Source organism: Pollachius pollachius, assembly GCF_949987615.1.
Source record: "Pollachius pollachius genome assembly, chromosome: 4".
Taxonomy (NCBI): domain Eukaryota; kingdom Metazoa; phylum Chordata; class Actinopteri; order Gadiformes; family Gadidae; genus Pollachius; species Pollachius pollachius.
Window position 1 is genome coordinate 21,097,279 of NC_136937.1, and position 20,275 is coordinate 21,117,553.

The 20,275-nt window shown below is 45.8% G+C and overlaps 1 protein-coding gene across 3 annotated transcripts in view; it reads right to left on the reverse strand.

Moving 5' to 3' along the window:
• zranb3 (zinc finger, RAN-binding domain containing 3) overlaps nucleotides 1-20,275 on the reverse strand; it is an 83,456-nt gene that overhangs the window by 55,648 nt on the left and 7,533 nt on the right. For all 3 annotated transcript variants that reach the window (XM_079734172.1, XM_079734171.1, XM_079734173.1), the window contains exons 3-8: nucleotides 19,899-19,917; nucleotides 18,907-19,085; nucleotides 17,381-17,612; nucleotides 14,780-14,865; nucleotides 10,556-10,727; nucleotides 5,427-5,561 (exon numbers count right to left, since the gene is read on the reverse strand). In XM_079734172.1, coding sequence (XP_079590298.1) covers nucleotides 5,427-5,561; nucleotides 10,556-10,727; nucleotides 14,780-14,865; nucleotides 17,381-17,612; nucleotides 18,907-19,085; nucleotides 19,899-19,917 — 823 coding nt within the window. The remainder of the gene's footprint in view (nucleotides 1-5,426; nucleotides 5,562-10,555; nucleotides 10,728-14,779; nucleotides 14,866-17,380; nucleotides 17,613-18,906; nucleotides 19,086-19,898; nucleotides 19,918-20,275) is intronic.

Genomic DNA, 20,275 nt, shown 5'->3' on the forward strand with positions numbered 1-20,275 from the left:
CCCTTGTTGCTGACAACTTGAATTTCCCCTTTTTTTTCAGACCCCCCTTCCCTCCCCCTCCCTCCCTCCCTCCCTCCCTTCACCAACTTTAATTAGTGCACCAACTTTTCCTCCCTGTTGTCAGAGGCGTTAGAGCACTTTAAAGTGCCCCATCACAGCAACTCCTCCCTGGGTAACTGGGAGTAGAGGCTCGGAGGGTGGAGACACAGACCTCCACCCTACCACCCAATACCCCAGAGAGAGAGAGAGAGAGACAGACAGACAGACAGACAGACAGACAGACAGACAGACAGACAGACAGACAGACAGACAGACAGACAGACAGAGAGAGACCGACAGATAGAGAGCCAGAGACCGAAAGAGAGAAAGACCAGCAGAAAGAGACATAGAGAGAGAGAGAGAGACAGAGAGAGACAGAGAGGCAGAGAGAGACAAAGAGTGGGGGGTGCAGGTCATTTATGTGTGCCTGGCAGCGAGGGGTATTGGCAGCTGAGGTGACATACAGCGCCTTGCAAAAGTATTCACCCCCCTTGGCTTTTTACCTATTTTGTTACATGACAGCCTTTAGTTCAATATTTTTTTAATCTGAATTTTATGTGATGGATCAGAAGACAATAGTCTAAGTTGGTGAAGTGAAATGAGAAAAATATATACAGTGGGGCAAAAAAGTATTTAGTCAGCCACCAATTGTGCAAGTTCTCCCACTTAAAAAGATGAGAGAGGCCTGTAATTTTCATCATAGGTATACCTCAGCTATGAGAGACAAAATGAAAAAAAAAGAATCTAGAAAATCACATTGTCTGATTTTTAAAGAATTTATTTGCAAATTATGGTGGAAAATAAGTATTTGGTCAATAACAAAAGGTCATCTCAATACTTTGTTACATGCCCTTTGTTGGCAATGACAGAGGTCAAACGTTTTCTGTAAGTCTTTACAAGGTTTTCACACACTGCTGCTGGTATTTTGGCCCATTCCTCCATGCAGATCTCCTCTAGAGCAGTGATGTTTTTGGGCCTTCGCTGGGCAACACAGACTTTCAACTCCCTCCAAAGATTTTCTATGGGGTTGAGATCTGGAGACTGGCTAGGCCACTCCAAGACCAATACTTCTTACGAAGCCACTCCTTCGTTGTCCGGGCGGTGTGTTTGGGGTCATTGTCATGCTGAAAGACCCAGCCATGTTTCATCTTCAGTGCCCTTGCTGATGGAAGGAGGTTTTCACTCAAAATCTCACGATACATGGCCCCATTCATTCTTTCCGTCACACGGATCAGATGTCTTGGTCCCTTGGCAGAAAAACAGCCCCAAAGCATGATGTTTCCACCCCCATGCTTCACTGTAGGTATGGTGTTCTTTGGATGCAACTCAGCATTCTTTCTCCTCCAAACACGACGAGTTGAGTTTTTACCAAAAAGTTCTATTTTGGTTTCATCTGACCATATGACATTCTCCCAATCCTGTTCTGGATCATCCAAATGCTCTCTAGCAAACTTCAAACGGGCCCGGACATGCACTGGCTTTAGCAGGGGGACACGTCTGGCACTGCAGGATTTGAGTCCCTGGCGGCGTAGTGTGTTAGTGATGGTAGCCTTTGTTACTTTGGTCCCAGCTCTCTGGAGGTCATTCACTAGGTCCCCCCGTGTGGTTCTGGGATTTTTGTTCACCGTTCTTGTGATCATTTTGACCCCACAGGGTGAGATCTTGCGTGGAGCCCCAGATCGAGGGAGATTATCAGTGGTCTTGTATGTATTCCATTTCCTAATAATTGCTCCCACAGTTGATTTCTTCACACCAAGCTGCTTACCTATTGCAGATTCAGACTTCCCAGCCTGGTGCAGGTCTACAATTGTGTTTCTGGTGTCCTTTGACAGCTCTTTGGTCTTGACCATAGTGGAGTTTGGAGTGTGACTGTTTGAGGTTGTGGACAGGTGTCTTTTATACTGAAGGAGTTCAAACAGGTGCCATTAATACAGGTAACATGTGGAGGACAAAGGATCCTCTTAAAGAAGAAGTTACAGGTCTGTGACAGCCAGAAAAATTGCTGGTTTGTAGGTGACCAAATACTTATTTTCCACCATAATTTGCAAATAAATTCTAAAAAAAATCAGACAATGTGATTTTCTGGATTTTTTTTTTCATTTTGTCTCTCATAGCTGAGGTATACCTATGATGAAAATTACAGGCCTCTCTCGTCTTTTTAAGTGGGAGAACTTGCACAATTGGTGGCTGACTAAATACTTTTTTGCCCCACTGTACATAAAACTATTTTTTAGAAATAAAAAACTGAAATTTGGCATGTGCATATGTATTCACCCCCTTTGTTATGACGCCCATAAAAAGCTCTGGTGCAACCAATTACCTTCAGAAGTCACATAATTAGTGAAATGATGTCTACCTGTGTGCAATCTAAGTGTCACATGATCTGTCAGTACATATACACACATTTTTTGAAAGGCCCCAGAGGCTGCAACACCTAAACAAGAGGCACCACTAACCACACACTGCCATGAAGACCAAGGAACTCTCCAAACAAGTCTATCTATCATATCTATCATAACCAAATGGAAAGAACATGGCACAACAGCAAACCTGCCAAGAGACGGTCACCCACCAAAACTCACGGACAGGGCAAGGAGGGCATTAATAAGAGAGGCAGCACAGAGATCTAAGGTAACCCTGGAGGAGCTGCAAAGTTCCACAGCAGAGACTGGAGAATCTGTACATAGGACGACAATAAGCCGTACGCTCCATAGAGTTGGGCTTTATGGCAAAGTGGCCAGAAGAAAGCCATTACTTTCAGCAAAAAACAAAATGGCACGTTTTGAGTTTGCGAAAAGGTATGTGGGAGACTCCCAAAATGTATGAAGGAAGGTGCTCTGGTCTGATGAGACTAAAATTGAACTTTTTGGCCATCAAAGAAAACGCTATGTCTGGCGCAAACCCAACACATCGCATCACCCAAAGAACACCATCCCCACAGTGAAACATGGTGGTGGCAGCATCATGCTGTGGGGATGTTTTTCGGCAGCCGGGACTGGGAAACTGGTCAGAGTTGAGCGAAAGATGGATGGTGCTAAATACAGGGATGTTCTTGAGCAAAACCTGTACCACTCTGTGCGTGATTTGAGGCTAGGACGGAGGTTCACCTTCCAGCAGGACAATGACCCCAAACACACTGCAAAAGCAACACTTGAGTGGTTTAAGGGGAAACATGTAAATGTGTTGGAATGGCCAATAGAAAATCTGTGGTCAGACTTAAAGATTGCTGTTCACAAGCGCAAACCATCCAACTTGAAGGAGCTGGAGCAGTTTTGCAAGGAGGAATGGGCAAAAATCCCAGTGGTAAGATGTGGCAAGCTCATAGAGACTTATCCAAAGTGACTTGGAGCTGTGATCGCCGCAAAAGGTGGCTCTACAAAGTATTGACTTTAGGGGGGTGAATAGTTATGCACATTGACTTTTTCTGTCATTTTGTCCTATTTGTTGTTTGATTCACAATAAAAAAAACAAAAACATCTTCAAAGTTGTAGGCATGTTCTGTAAATTAAATTATGCAAATCCTCAAACAATCCATGTTAATTCCAGGTTGTGAGGCAACAAAACACGAAAAATGCCAAGCGGGGTGAATACTATTGCAAGGCACTGTAGATGTGTGAATCCTCCCCAGCGACTTCCTCCCCGTCCCTTGCAGGCCGTAAAGCGCAAACACCAATAATAGATATAGCAAATAGAATATTTCTATTGCTGTCGAGATGTTGTACCCTGTATAGAAGTTCTACAGTTAAGTTCTAAGGAAATAAGGTTTTGGGGTTTGGCCAAATCGTGACGGGAGAGGAAATGAGATCTAGTGGGGTGGGGGGGAGGGGGGGGGGCGGCGGAAGTGATATTTAGCTCTGGTTGGGTTTGGTTTCCTCTCCGGTTCAGTTGAGTGGGTTTTCGTTGGGTTTTGGGGCGTTCTCGCTGGATGCAATCAGAACGAACGCCTGGGTGGGTCAGGCTAGAGAAACCAAGCAGAAATCCAATCAGAGTGGAGATATGTCCAGTGAGCCCAGGGTCCGGCGGCCTCGGCAGGTCATTTCCGGACCTCGCTAGCTTCGCTAGCGTTGCTGCTCGGGGAGGGGGGGATTTCGGGGGGACGGAGGCCACAGGTTAACTGTGTGGTATGCACACGGTCTCTTAAGAGAGAGCTGATTGGACTGGGACATGTTCAATGTACTAGACTCTAGCGTAGCATTATCGTACATCCAATGAGGCTAATTCACCGCAAACCTCCCCTAATGACTTAACAGAGGAGACGGATACTGAGGAGAAGAGTGGGAGGAAAATAAACGTTTCCATGGTGACATAACCTCAGCATTCCGCAACAGCGCCAAATTATGCCGTGCCGACGTACAGGCGCTCGGGCCGCGACTCACCTCGTCCTACCCCTCCTCCTCCCGTCACCCCCACGGTGCTCTAAGTGCTTTCAACGGTGACCATTAGTCGCGTTGACGGTGGCGACGGCCTCTGCCGGCGGTCTGACCGAGGGCTTCGCGCCGCCGCGGCCGTCGTAGTACCGAGGCGCTGTCACTCGTGTTGTTTCCTAACAACGACAAAGACCGTTATTTTTATAATCTCACTACCAAGCCACAGAACCACGTAAGCAGTTGGGTTTATGTTGATTTACGTTCATCCCCAAACTGAATACTACACGGTGTGGATAGTCTGGCGGGAAAACGGTGTGGACTAGAGGCCCGCCCCCACACAGAGGGAGGCGGCAGAGAGGTCTCCAGTCATGGATTCTTCCTCGGGCTCCTATGTGTTGCGCCACAGGAGGAGTGTTCTCACTGTTTGACCCTGATTGGAGGTCATCTCTGGAGCCATCGACCGCCAGCCAGAGAGAGGTTATGCTTGAGGGAGGACAGAGTATACATACTGTATGTTCAATTCCATCCATTTGGGTTTAGCAGGCACTCTTACCCAGAATATCCGATACATGCCCCTAATAAGCAGGAAAGGGCGAGGGCCTCTCGCTCAAGGATGCCCTCAGGCAAGGCTGCGGACAACAGGGTTAAAACCCCACAACCCGACAGTTTGGAGGCATACACCCTAACAACTACACTATCCCTATTAGTCCCATTATCCTATTGGCGAAATCTAGAGGTGTTTTAGAGGTGAAATAATACATTTACATTTAGGGGACACTTTTATCCAAAGCGACTTACAACCATTTATTCACACATTCAGAAACCGACGGCGGAGTCAACCACGCAGTTTTTCAGCCAGCTCGTCAGGAGCAGTCAGGGTGAGGCGTCTTGCTCAGGGACACCTCAACACTCGGTTAAGAGGAGCCGGGGATCGAACTTGCAACTTTCCAGTTACAAGCCAACCCGCTCTACCTCCTGAGCTACTCCTGAGTTCAAAGCCGGTACTATAGTCACAGTTACCTTGGCGATGGCGGTCTGCTTGTACATGCGCGTCACCAGTGACATGACCTCGGAGAAGGGGTTCTCCGAGGCGGTGGACCCCGACCTCATGCCCTGCATTAGCCTCTCCCAGGCCTCAAGGCAGGACGACGCCTCCTGGAGGGGGAGAGAGAGAGCAGAGGAGACTGGGTTGAAGAGGATACACACACACACACACACACACACACACACACACACACACACAGGGACCGATATAGACACACCAAAACTCTTGCACACAAATATATTCACATGGCCACTCATAAACACACACACAAACAAATAAAAATAACAAACTCGCACACAAAACAACACACATAAACACGAATACAAAAAAAAAAGGTCACACTAGGGCAGCAACGAACATGCACACACACCTGCACATCCACACTGGCATACACACACACTTGTGCTGCGCTGTGCTGTTCTTGGGACTTATAAAGGGTAAAAAAAATAATGGTACAGCTGGCTGCCCTACTTCTGCCTGGTGGAGAGAGGGGGGAGGGAGAGGGAGGAGGGAGGGAGGTAAAATCTGCAAGAGAGGAAAAAGAGATATGGAAAGAGTAAGAACTGGCTGAGCGAGAGAAAGACATGCGGGAGATGAGGAGAGAGGGTGAGAGATGAGGAGTGAGAAAGAGAGGGGGAAGGAGAGAGGGGGAGAGAGAAGGAGAAGGAGAGGGGGAGAGAAAGAGAGGGAAACGGAGAGAGAGGGGGAGAGAGGAAGAGAAGGGAAAGGAGAGAGGGGGAAGAGAGGAAGAGAAGGGAAAGGAGAGAGGGGGAAGAGAGAGAGGGGAAAGGAGAGAGGGGGATTGAGAAAGAGAGGGAAAGGGGAGAGAGGGGGGTGAGAAAGAGAGGGAAAAGGAGAGGGGGGAGAGAAAGAGAGGGGAAGGCAGGAGAAATGGCGGGACATGGAAGTAAAGAGAGGGAGAGGGAAAGAGAGAGGGAAAGAAAGAGAACGTAAGGGAAAGAGCATGAAATCCCTAAGACACTGCTCTCCCCCTCCCCCCTGCTCACTCCGCTGCTAGGTGGGTCATGGCCTTCTCCCAATTATAGCAATACTGGTGACAAGCTCCGGGTCGGAGATGGAGAGGCACCCGGCCAGGCTCAATAAATCAAACGTGACCCAGACCTCCCCTCCCTCACCCCCCGCCCCTCCCCTCACAGCCCCCCTCCCTCCCGGTGGCTGGCTAGAGGTATTTAAAGCCAGGGAGGAGGAGAGGCCGTGGGGATGTTGGTCCCGTTATGAAGGGCCGATGAGAGGAGGGTGTGGCTGCGTAGCGGGCTGCGCCGCGCCGTGAGGCAGTGTGTTCTCCGCATGCACGCATGTGTTGACGTGTGCTACATGCACAGGCTTTCTTTTCGCTTTCTCCCTGTTCTAGGTGGGTCAGGGTGGACGGGTAAGAGGGGGATGCAGGCAGACTTATTTTGAAGTAAAATCTATCGCAAGGGCGATAGAACACACACACACGTGTACGACAACTACACACACACACACACACACACACACACACACACACAGTCCTGACTGTACCTAGTTGATGTTGGGCCGTAGTTGACAACAACAATATGAAGGCTCTTGATTATAATGGAGACTCCTTCCCGATGGTCCAGTCTAAACCAATAAGCTACACTCCGCCCTCCCCCCCCAGTGTATTGGCCTATATGAAAGGGGGGGCTGGAGAAAGTTTGCCCACGCGACCTTATTCACCTAACAGCCATTTTGGTGAGTTGGGTGAGTTGAGTCAGATCAAGCTAATGAGGTCTGGTTGTATTTATTCATTTCTGACCCCACTCTTGTCAACACGATGTGTAATATGTCCATTTGCCATGTGTTGACTACAGTTAGGCCCGGACTCGCCAAAGCCCTTGAGATGGCGTTCTTGTACCAGCCACAAGCGTATGCTAGGCATGAGCATGACGGTTGTTGCCACGGTGTTCTAATGAGTTAGGACTGTATTAATAGCTATAGCCTGGTGTAGGCAGCGTTTGGTGCCACAATGTGCAGTAAACGTCACGTCTCCTTTAGGAAGCGCTGTACCGCAAAAAATCTAAAGAAAGAAAGAGAGAACCAGAGAGAGAGAACCAGAGAGAGAGAGAGAGAGAGAGAGAGAGAGAGAGAGAGAGAGAGAGAGAGAGAGAGAGAGAGATAAAGAGACACAGACAGACAGACAGACAGAAAGAGACGGAGAAGAAGAGAAGTGAAAGAAAGAGGAAAAAAGCAAGCCAGAGAGGCAGAGCACTTGGCGATATTCATCGTGGCTCGGGACTTAGCGCCGCCAAAAAGGTTAGGGCTGGGGGAACGTAAAGGGCAAGAGGGGAATAAAAAGCGTCTGGCCCGGAGAGATAAAGCCATCATTAGGGTGAGGTGAGTAAGATGAGGCACGGGGCAGTGGGGGAGGGGGGGCTGGACAGCGGAGCGCGGTTATGGGGTGGGAAAATTAAAGTGTTTACTGGTTCTGCTTGTAAGCATAAATCCATCACATTATGTGATTAAGCAGACCCTTTTAACCAAATGTATAAAAAAGACACCTCCCCTGTAATAAAAATCAGTACCCGCGTTGTAATCGTAATTTTCCCTTGCAAGGGTTTTCTATAACAAGCAGGTCTCAGTCGGGGGGTTGGTGGGTGTGTGTTCATCGGGAGGTGGAACGGTTGCTGTAAGGTCAAGGAGTTGCATTGCTCAGCACATCGGTTTTCAAGATTTCAATAGTTTATCGATTACATTAACTGGTTTACATTACTTGGGAAATGCTCTTGAGGGCTGTCATTCATGTTAATACTGGTTTGTACTTTGAGCTGGGCAGTATTGACCTGGCGCAGAAATCATTGTACGAATTTCATTTTAAACTTGATGTTGGTATCTGAGGATCGCTTGGTTTGACTTTCCCTATCGCTTGGCACAGCACATAAAAAACAGTATTTGGATAGGATGAGCAGGGAGGTCAGTATTTGGATAGGATGAGCAGGGAGGTCAGAGACCAGCACTACAACTTCAACACTGCAATACTTGCACACTCATTACGAGTGAACCGGAAAACTAAATACAAACCGTTTCAACCGAGGCTACATCCGTACTCCTTTATAGCTCTAAGCTAGCATTTTCTGGTCAAAATTGTATTTTCTCCCACTTTGTTTGCCCCACAAACCAAATTGATTTAGAGTGGCAAAGCCATCGTTGGACCGACAGAGCCGTGGGTGGATGTGTTTTATTATTATCAAAATGGATGGCCACAGTGAAAAGAAGTCACAAAGTGCAGCTTTAAAATATCACGATGTGTCGCGGCATCAGAAATAAGTGGGTTTTGAGGTACGCCGGGTGATGGATTTGTCCCTCTGTGGACAAGGGATGGCCCTCCTCCATCCGCAGCCCGCTCTGGCAGCTAAACTGGTTATTATCACGTGGCTCTGGACACACAGTGCAAGATAAGATTAATCCTGTTTAAACCTGGGTAAGAAAGACAAAGAGGCCCATAAAGCCGCCCCCCAAAAATAGCAGGAAACAGCATGTTCTTCCCCGCCAACGTCTTGAAAGTTCAGCCCCACAAAGACAGAAAGAAAAAATTTGGGCACACATTTCTGACATTATCTTCTCTCCGTGTTCTTGCACTCTTGTGTGCCCGGCTGGCCCTAATAGGTGTATACTGTCATCATATTGAGCACATTTGGGTCTATGGAAGAGGTGCCCTGGAATACCTGCTGCAGCTGTCGTCTGGCACAAGGTAAGACACTGTTTGGGCGAAAGCTTTAAAGGTTTTCATTATTTCTTATTGAAGGAGCGCTATGGCCAATTTGCTTAGGTTGCCGAGTCCCGGTCTGCAGAAATGCAATTGCGATGGAAGTTCATATGCACACACACAAAGATGGATGCAAACACTATCATCCTTAAAAGAGAAGCAACCGTAACTGCCTTTCAGAAAAAAAGAGTGCTTTTTATGTACACATGAATTGGGTCTCTCGCTCTCTCTCTCTCTCTCTCTCATGATGACAAACCAACGCCAAATTTATTTCCTTTGTTTGTTTTGATGTTGAGCCTGCATTATAATCCCAACCTTCCCCAGCACGGCTTTCAATAACAAACTTGAGTATCCTCTGAGAATATCATGGCTTGTTGTGGGATTTCATTCTGATTAGTGCATTGATCGGTTCATCATGGTGGTGCATACAGCGCTGCAGTACAGGCATTCCTAATGAGCGGTGTCTGGCACGCATCCACTGCATGGGACCAGCCACTCACCAATAAATTGATAGGACCAAACTCTGACCCGGCCTTTAAAAACATTCTTTCACTTTCTGTTTTGTTTCTTCTATGGCTGCAGGCTCCACTGTAAACACCCTTCAATAGACTCATTGTGGAATACATACAGGTGGCGGACACACACATACACACACACACAATTGACTGCTTGTAGCCCTTATGCATTATTTCCACGTTGCCGGGGGAGCTCTGTTTTTAGGAATAGGAAATTCCTAAAAACAGGAAGGAATAGGAAGGAATAGGAAAAGTTTGTCTTTGTTGTGTCTGGCTGTGAGTGTGCGTGCATACTAGTGTATCATTGGTTGTGTTCCTACAAAGCTCTTGCCTTTTGTCATATGCACAGAGCTGAAATTAATTTACGTTTTTAGTGTACATTTGTTTGAAATTAAATTACATTTTTTGTCAATGAAGTTGTGAAGAAATGTTTTGAGTGCATCTTTCTCTATCTCACTCACTCAGTCACACACGTTATGTCTTTTTTACTGATCCAAGCACTCCAATACAAAAATGTAAAGTAACTTGTAACTTTGAGTAACTTTATAACAAAGTACTATTTTACTCTTACTCAAGTAGGTTTTTAAATTGGAATACTTACTTTTACTCAAATCGATTTAAAAGGAAGTTATTGTACTTTTACTTGAGTATAGATATTCAGTACTCTACCCACCACTGCATAATTCATATAAACATATTTTACGTAAAATAATATTATTTGAAACCTTTAAATATTTTATTTTTACCGATTACTGCTGGCCCCGTTTGTTTGCGCTTAAAGACACATGATTGGTCCAAACAAATACAAAGCAGAAGACAGTGAACTCTATTCACCCAGACTTGAGCGGGGTCAGACTGGTACCTTGGCGGCTTCCTTGGGCAGGTCGAAGGGGATCCGCTGGCGCACCTTTGGGGGCAGCTGGGTGAGCACCTGGGCCTTCAGGCGGCGGATCATGATCTGGTTGAGGCGTTGGTGAAGATCCTCCAGGTTGGAGGAGCCCCGGGAGTCCCACTGTCGCTGCCTGCCAAAGTACCTGGAGGGGGTGGGGGGGGGGACACTAGTGTGAGGTAGGGGTGGGAATCACACGGTACCTCACGGCACAACATGATACATGGCCCGCAATACCGATAACATCGCAATACAGCAAATCTGAAATAATCGATATATTGTTAGACAATCCGATAACGATTCATCACGATATACAGTGGGGCAAAAAAGTATTTAGTCAGCCACCAATTGTGCAAGTTCTCCCACTTAAAAAGATGAGAGAGGCCTGTAATCTTCATCATAGGTATACCTAAGCTATGAGAGACAAAATGAAAAAAAAAAAATCTAGAAAATCACATTGTCTGATTTTTAAAGAATTTATTTGCAAATTATGGTGGAAAATAAGTATTTGGTCAACAACAAAAGGTCATCTCAATACTTTGTTACATGCCCTTTGTTGGCAATGACAGAGGTCAAACGTTTTCTGTAAGTCTTTACAAGGTTTTCACACACTGCTGCTGGTATTTTGGCCCATTCCTCCATGCAGATCTCCTCTAGAGCAGTGATGTTTTTGGGCCTTCGCTGGGCAACACAGACTTTCAATTCCCTCCAAATATTTTCTATGGGGTTGAGATCTGGAGACTGGCTAGGCCACTCCAGGACCTTGAAATGCTTCTTACGAAGCCACTCCTTCGTTGCCCGGGCGGTGTGTTTGGGGTCATTGTCATGCTGAAAGACCCAGCCACATTTCATCTTCAGTGCCCTTGCTGATGGAAGGAGGTTTTCACTCAAAATCTCACGATACATGGCCCCATTCATTCTTTCCGTCACACGGATCAGACGTCCTGGTCCCTTGGCAGAAAAACAGCCCCAAAGCATGATGTTTCCACCCCCATGCTTCACTGTAGGTATGGTGTTCTTTGGATGCAACTCAGCATTCTTTCTCCTCCAAACACGACGAGTTGAGTTTTTAACAAAAAGTTCTATTTTGGTTTCATCTGGCCATATGACATTCTCCCAATCCTATTCTGGATCATCCAAATACTCTCTAGAAAACTTCAAACGGGCCCGGACATGCACTGGCTTTAGCAGGGGGACACGTCTGGCACTGCAGGATTTGAGTCCCTGGCGGCGTAGTGTGTTAGTGATGGTAGCCTTTGTTACTTTGGTCCCAGCTCTCTGGAGGTCATTCACTAGGTCCCCCCGTGTGGTTCTGGGATTTTTGTTCACCGTTCTTGTGATCATTTTGACCCCACAGGGTGAGATCTTGCGTGGAGCCCCAGATCGAGGGAGATTATCAGTGGTCTTGTATGTATTCCATTTCCTAATAATTGCTCCCACAGTTGATTTCTTCACACCAAGCTGCTTACCTATTACAGATTCAGACTTCCCAGCCTGGTGCAGGTCTACAATTGTGTTTCTGGTGTCCTTTGACAGCTCTTTGGTCTTGGCCATAGTGGAGTTTGGAGTGTGACTGTTTGAGGTTGTGGACAGGTGTATTTTATACTGATAAGGAGTTCAAACAGGTGCCATTAATACAGGTAACGAGTGGAGGACAGAGGAGCCTCTTAAAGAAGAAGTTACAGGTCTGTGACAGCCAGAAATCTTGCTGGTTTGTAGGTGACCAAATACTTATTTTCCACAATAATTTGCAAATAAATTCTTAAAAAATCAGACAATGTGATTTTCTGGATTTTATTTTTTCATTTTGTCTCTCATAGCTGAGGTTTACCTATGATGAAAATTACAGGCCTCTCTCGTCTTTTTAAGTGGGAGAACTTGCACAATTGGTGGCTGACTAAATACTTTTTTGCCCCACTGTATGTCTCACGATGAATACTAAATGACTGAAAAGGTAAAGTGCTGGATTTCTGTCTTTATACATGGTCCAAACCTTCATTCATGTGTTGAGCGCCACCTTGAGGAGCTAGGAAATCTGTTTAGTGCGCCTTATTTTATTATTGAAAATATCGAGCGAGTTATATGTTAGGGATAATGTATAGAACGCCGGTCATTATTGGGAAAATAAGCCCAGACAGGGCGAACAGGACACCGACACGCAGTGGAAGTGTCTCGCATCGCCATGAAGTGTCTCGCTCCGCCATGAAGGGGCTTATTTTCGATAACGACCGGTGACGTTCTTTACATTAGCCCGCTTACTACACAGCTACTTGCCAAAGCGAAAAATTAACTTCACACGTTGTGTCTTTTTACAATTTGTTTGTTACCAGCATTCGTAGCGTTAATCAACAGAGAAATAGTCGGCTAAAGATGTTGACGTCGCTTAGCAACCGAGTACGCTGGGGTTGATAAGTTACCGGACTAATTGCGGAGTGTTGAAAAGACGGCAAAACTTTCCTTGACAGCAGTCAATTATACTTAGCAACGGTGAATTATCAAATATAATTCACCGCCGCAAGTCGTGAAGGGCCCATGCAAGTGAACAGAGCGTTCCACGGCATTGAGACGGCACCGTGTAATAAATATATATATTCTAACTCTTAATGAATAAATAAATACAAAATAAATTCTTAAAAAATATATAATTATTGAAAAATATGTGTATCGATTGTCGCATTGCACGAATAAGTGCGACGATATATCGCCGTATCGATAATTTGTCCCACCCCTAGTGTGAGGGCAGGCTGAGAGACTGGGATTAGTTGATTCTTTATCTCAAGAGAATGTTACACTATTTACGTTCCTCTTCTTCCCTCGAGCTGTTTACAGACCCTGAAGTGAGATAACAACGACACGAGAAGAAGAACGACAACCAAGACAAGAAGAACGACAACAAAGACGAGGAGGATCAATGTGGAGTCGGCTTCACTATTGGAAGCTGCTTTCTCTCTCTCGCCTCTCAGCACTCATCCCATGTAAATGAAGTGGATATCACTGCCTCCAAAATCCTGATCAGAAGCCCTTCCTCTGATATGGAGCAGCTCATTCCAGAGGTCCCGTGGTGAGATAGAAACGCCGTGGAGCTTGGAGGTTATTAGGTGAAGGTGGAAAAGGGGCAGAGACCGCTACGCTCAATTAGGGAAAGTCAAAAGGGGGTTCCCAGTTGTGGTTACAAACCAGCGTGCTTCTAGTCTTGTCGCAACCTTTTTGCAGGGTTGTTCCTTTACGTATTCATGACACAAATTACAGGGATGCCCACGAGAGCGAAAATAAATACTGATCTGAATGTTCAAGTATTCCGTCTTCCTTGACATTTTACAAGCACCACTGCACTGGGCAGAAAGTCAGTCAGCATGCAAAAGTGAACTCCTGTGTGTGTATTTGTGGCCGTTATTTTAGTGGATAAATAGCGCAGACTATTCTTCCAAATATAGTTGTCAAATGTGGCTTGGGCAGGAGCTAGGAATTTATAGGCATGGACCACCCCCCCTTCCCCCGGCCTCCCCCTCCTCCTTACCGTGTGCCTTAAGTGGCCTGTGGGGTCACTTTTGACAGACAGCCAATGGGATGCGTTTGATGCTTTGTCTTAGCGTATCTCTTTATCTATCTCATTTTTGGATAGACGTGATGCCGGCCGTATGGTGACCGGCCACTTGGCATTCCCAGGCTGGCTGTCGGTGAACGCCACCTGTCTCCTCCTCCACACCCACCTGTCTCCTCCTCCACACACAGCAGGGAACCTCCTGCTGCTCCGAGCTCAGCACGCCCTCACTTCAACCCATGAGCCCGTGTGTGTGTTGGTATATATGGGTGTGTGCGTATGTGTGAGTATGTGTGTGTGTGTGTGTGTGTGTGTGTGTGTGTGTGTGTGTGTGTGTGTGTGTGTGTGTGTGTGTGTAAGACAGCTGGGTGCTAAAGCAAAACAAATTGTACCTCGATCATTTAACCATTTTTGATGATTCTATGTGATATAGGTTTTTGGACGGCTTTTCATCGCAGAAACGTAAAACAGAAATGATTGCACAAATTGAAAAATCATGCACAATTCCTCAACAAATACAATGAGGGATATAAAAGTTATAAGGAATTTGGTTGTCACAGAAAAGGTTTCAGTAAGAGTGGACATATCAAACTGAAAATCTAAAATCAAAGTTGCAACATTATTGTGAAAATAACATAAATAACCCATAACTTTACCTGTAGTGTGCGTTGCAGTACTTCTTAGCATACTCTGTCCAACTTCCAAACATCTTCGGGTACAGTGCATCGATCTGCATAAAAAGCTGTGTGTGCGTAGTGAGGATGATGATGGAAAGAAAAACATATTGAAATTTCTTTACGTCAATAAATTTTAACACACTTCCCACAACACAAGTTGAAATATAAATAAATGTTAGTGATTGGTTGGTAATTGACCTGTCGTTAAGTCACCCCCCCATCGTTACCATGACGAACTCAGACAAACATACCAGACTCAATAACAAAAACATATGGAAAAAGGGCAGCTGACATTCTATCAAAGCACGTTTTGGAGAAATTTTGAGCGAAAAGGGACTACATTACGCTATGGAGGGGTATTCAAAACTTTAAAATACATACAGAAGGTAACTTAAGCTTAAATTTGGTTTGTATTCTCATCCTCAGTCCGATCAACATTACACACTTTTTCTTGTCCCGTTGTGGCTTGGGAAAAGGGATGAAATATACCCATTCTGCAGCCTCTCAGGACACCGACTGTCCGTGTTGCATGTACCCCAAGCACATCGTTTGACCATGTTTATTTTTTTTTACACAAACAACAAAAATCCACCATTAAATTGTTATATTACGCCTCCTCCCTATTGTTTTCAATGGAGTTGTCAGAGCCGATGTCCGAGTATAGTTGAGGCTGGAATATCATTGGCTCATCTGCGTTCTAAGGGCAGAGCTTAGCGACAGGTCAATTGGTGCAAACTGATGTCACCTTATACTGCCGTTTCTTGTGGTTGTTTGGGGTCATGTGACGACTAATCGATATTCTGACGCCTTAACTGTGAATGGCGGTGACTTCCAGAGTGACATACTTGATGCAATATCAAGCTCTACAGATATAACATGAACTGCAGTGTGTGAACAGAGTTTGTCTGGAGCTGATTTTTATTTGTAAGGTAGAGAAAGGGCTTGATGCTCATCGTAGCCCTGTCAGATATTAGGGATGTGAATAACTCACATTTTTCATGGTCGAATAATCAGTGGGTGGTATGAACGAATAATCGATTATTCGATGTGTGCCGACATTCACAAAGGCAGTCATGGATCATTGGCAAGAAATCACTTAATATATTAAACGCAAAAAAACAACTATCTGCTAAGTAGTTCCAGTCAAATTGTCTGTTCAGCCTTCAAAACGAGAGCTGGGGTATAAATATAGATAAATATATCTGTGGTATAAAGGCTGGGACGAATTTCAAATTATAAATATGTACAATGCATAACGTTAGCTCTCTGGCTCATAGCTGAGTGGACTAGAACAGTGGTTCTCAAAGTGGGGGTCGCAAAAAGTTTTCGGTGGGTCGTTAAAAATGCGACATGATTTTTTTTTTTTTCCTTTCAGTTTGTACAATTGTGGGAACATGCGATGAAGGGTGAGGGTTTGACTAATACCTGGAACAATCATTACCCTCCCGTAAGGTTTTTAATGATTGTTCCAGGTATTAGTCAAAACCTCAGGCGTTACCAGGGAAACAAAGTTATGGCATGTGAAAAACTTTATATTTGGATTGTAAAACGCATGAAAATATAAATGAATGGTCTTTATTTCTTTTCTTTTGCAAGTGACATTGGTATAAGCGGGAAAATGCCCTTCGAGGTGTACAACATTAGTTCCGTCCGTTAATTCTTGTTTATTTGAATGGGAAAAAATGTTAACGGCCCAAATGTTAAAAATTGGCTTTGACCCTCGGGAACGAATAATCAAATAATCGAATATTCTGACCCATGCCTATCAGATATATCCACTCTCATCAAATCAAAAGCAATAGACAAAAAGTAAAAAATACACTTCAATATTTGGACTTAACTTCAACAGTCATGTGTTATCTCAGTGGCACAGGCAGTAAGAACGACATTCAAAAGTTCAACATTTGTCTATTAAAATACACAAAAGGTGGTTTATGTGGGACAGCGCAACATACAGGTGTGGATTTTGGAGTCTTGTTAAAGCAAGGGATGGTGGACATTTTGGTAGGAGCTGGGGCTCATGGGAGCAGTGCTGGAAGTAACATTTTAGATTGTTTCACTAACCAAATAGACTTGAGTCCTATGCGAATGGAGCGGATACAAGCGAGCCCCGTGAGCTTTGCGTGGGGAGAACTACTTGATCCAATGTCATTTTCTGGTTGTGCTACAAACAGTTAACTCAAGACTCACTTGTTCAGAGTTCACCTAGACTCTGCATAGCCACCCCCTCCCAACCCTCATACTTATTGTATGTTGTACGTCCTGGCACTTAATGTACGCACTTACATAATGTCAAACTTAGTTATAGTACTTTATAGTAGTTGTGTAGTGTCTTATCCTAGCTGTCTTTGTTGTACACAGGGAATGGGTTAACCTAGCGATAGTTAGTGCTTGGCACTTGGTTTTATGAACATCCTTACTGTACCGACAGCAGTATATTGTTGTTTCTCCTTCTGCTGACAACTGTAATTTTGGGGGGTCGCCAGGGGAAAAGTTTGAGAACCACTGGACTTATTGAATTTGCTTTGGATAAAAGCGTCTGCAAAACGTAATGTAATGTTAACTGAACTGCCCCCTCACCTCCTCGGGGCGGCCCAGCGCCGGCGTGCCCGTGAGCAGGAAGGCTCGCTTGGCGCTTTGCACGATGGGCGCCAGGATCTTGGTGCGGGCAGCGTTGCGGGTCTTCATGTAGTGCGACTCGTCCACCACCACCACGGCGAAGCGCTGCTGACCTAAGGCCTCCAAGAGGGGCTGGGCGTTGCTGGTGAGCAGGCCGTAGCCCAGCACCGTCACCTTGCTGCTGACAATGCCCCTGGGGGAGTGCGCGCACACACACACACACACACACACACACACACACAATGTGCACGCAAGAAGCACACACAGAAACACCAAGCCGACCTGAGTTGGGTATGATGTAAAATAAAACATCTTACTTATGCAGTGGGCCTAACGGTAAGATCTCACAGAACAGCCTACAGAATGGAGACGTTCTACCAAAGGGAAACTCATTGGCGAGTGGACCAAGCGTTCAGAAGAGTGTTCTTCTGAGCGTTGTTCATGTTGTTGTTTTCAAACCTTTACAGACTCTTTGACAGTTTACTAGTGCCATGCGCTTGGGTTCGCCGTTGGCCAATGACGCACTTTACATCCCGCCTCCAGCGACATGATTGGTCCAAACTAAATATGAAGCGATCGGCCAGATTTGAGGTTGTCTGCCATCACTCACTGATGTGTCAGACTATGAAAAGCATACCTGACAAGCTTACTTGAACACCACACACGTTAACTCTAAAAAACCAGAACACGCACAATTAAGTGCATTTCTTTCCTTTATGTTGGAGCAGTGTTAGGCCATCTGCCTGGTATCATTTTAATTTCGAGAGAGAGAGAGAGAGAGAGAGAGAGAGAGAGAGAGAGAGAGAGAGAGCTTTCGCATCTGGTTTTCAGTCATCAACACATTGAGTTTGACAACCCCGCCCTAGTGTGAGTTTCACAGCTTCCTTGCTCCTTTCTGTGTTATTTTAAGGTTATGTAGAAATTATTCCCATCTCCAAGGTGACAATAAATTACATTAAAAAAAAAAACTATCACGAATGGCGTATCACAGAGGTTACTAAGAAATAAAAGGAAGAAATCTCCAGAGGTGATGAATGAACTAAGTGAAAGTAAAAAGACCAGAGATGAGAGAAAATATCTTATGTTGAAACAGAAAGACTGGTGTTTTTTTCTCTTTTGCTGCGCAGTCTTTCGGGGCTGATGATCACATCATTGTGATCAGCACTTTATTTCCCACTCCTTGGTATTGTCAAAACGTGACAGCACGAAAAAATCGGAAGCAACGTGCGATTACGTTAAAGATGTGTTCCTAATTAAATCCTAAATTTTATCCTTTTGAGTGATCAATTAAAAATAATAAGAAAATGAAAATAAACGTTGTTTGGCTCATCTGCACTCTGTCCAGTAGATGTTCATAGAAACGTTTTCATTGTTGCTAGCCTACTCGGATTTCGAGTGTGCAAATGGTTCTGCGCCTCCCCTGTAACTCAGATATAAGCATCTGGTTTAACACTCCATTTTGACGAGGGAATTATGACTAGACTCACGCGGTGTGGCTCCGGCTCTCCACCAGGTTGATGTCTCTGGGCTGCAGCTCTGGCAGCCAGCGCTCCAGCTCCTCCACCCAGGGGTAACGCAGCGACGAGGGCACCACCACCAGCAGGGGCCACTCGGCGCGGTAGGCGTAGGCCGCCGCGATTGCCTGGATGGTCTTGCCCAGACCCATCTGAGGAGGGAGGGGCGTGGGCGGATTGAGGGTGGGGCGGTGGAGGTAGAACGAAGACAAGTAGCGGAGGGGGTTGGAGGAGACGAGGGGTGGAGGAGACTTACATTGCTAGCATGGGGTTGGAGGGTGTAGGTGTGGGCAGAAAGGTGGAGGTTGGGGCAGCAAGGAGGGGTTGGGAGTGGTAGTTAAGCAGGGTGGGAGTTGAGTTGGTGGAGGTAGTAGGGGTGGGTGGTGGAGGGGGGAGGAGGGGGAGGAGGAGGGAGAGGAGGTGTGAGAGTTCGGTTGAGGAAGGCAGTAACAATGAAGAGGGGGTTAGTGTAGCGAGGGGTGGGGAGGGGACCGAGGGAGGAGGTAGACGTTGACGGAGGAGGTTGAGGTGGAGGCGGAGGTAGCAGGTGTGAGGGAGGGAGGGAGAGACACACACACACAAAGACACAGGAAGAAAGAGAGACAGCGAGAGATAGAGAGATTTCTTCTCTCTGCAGGTTTTTAAATTACATATGACATGCTGGGGTGGACGCGCGAGAAGCCCCATGTAATAAGAACCCGGGAGTGATTCCCGTGTCAAAACTGATTAGGTGGGGCTGCTGAGAGGGAGAGAGAGAGAGAGAGAGAGAGAGAGAGAGAGAGAGCGCGCTCTGGTGGGGGGGACAGGGGAGGGACAGGGCTTGACCAATTAATTTGGGAGGGAGGTAGTGGGGACTTTATGGACGAGGTTTGGTTTCGATATGGAATAGTTGTATTTAATTATTTTGTTTGAGGTGGAGGTATAGATGCGGGGGGGCGGGGAGGAGGGAATATCTTTGGGCTTACCTCATCTGCGATCATACATCTGGGGAACAATAGAAAACAGAGAGGCCAAACTTTATTGAATGACTTCAGGACCCATGTACATGAATATCTAGCTCTTAATGAATGTATGAGTGGTTAGACGCATAGATATACATTATCTTAGTTATATTGTAATGGATGAGTAATATAACTACATTATTCATAGATGGAGTTACAAACACACACTCAACACAACCAGTATGATTCATACCCAGTCAGCCTAAACACTGCAGCTGGTACGGATATGCTTTGCTCAAGGGCTTTCATTCTCTCTTCCTCTGGCTCTCTAGGTCTCTCTCCCTCTATGATTTATGTGCGCCATGCCACTGGTGGTTTTTCTAATTGCCAGCACAGAGGCC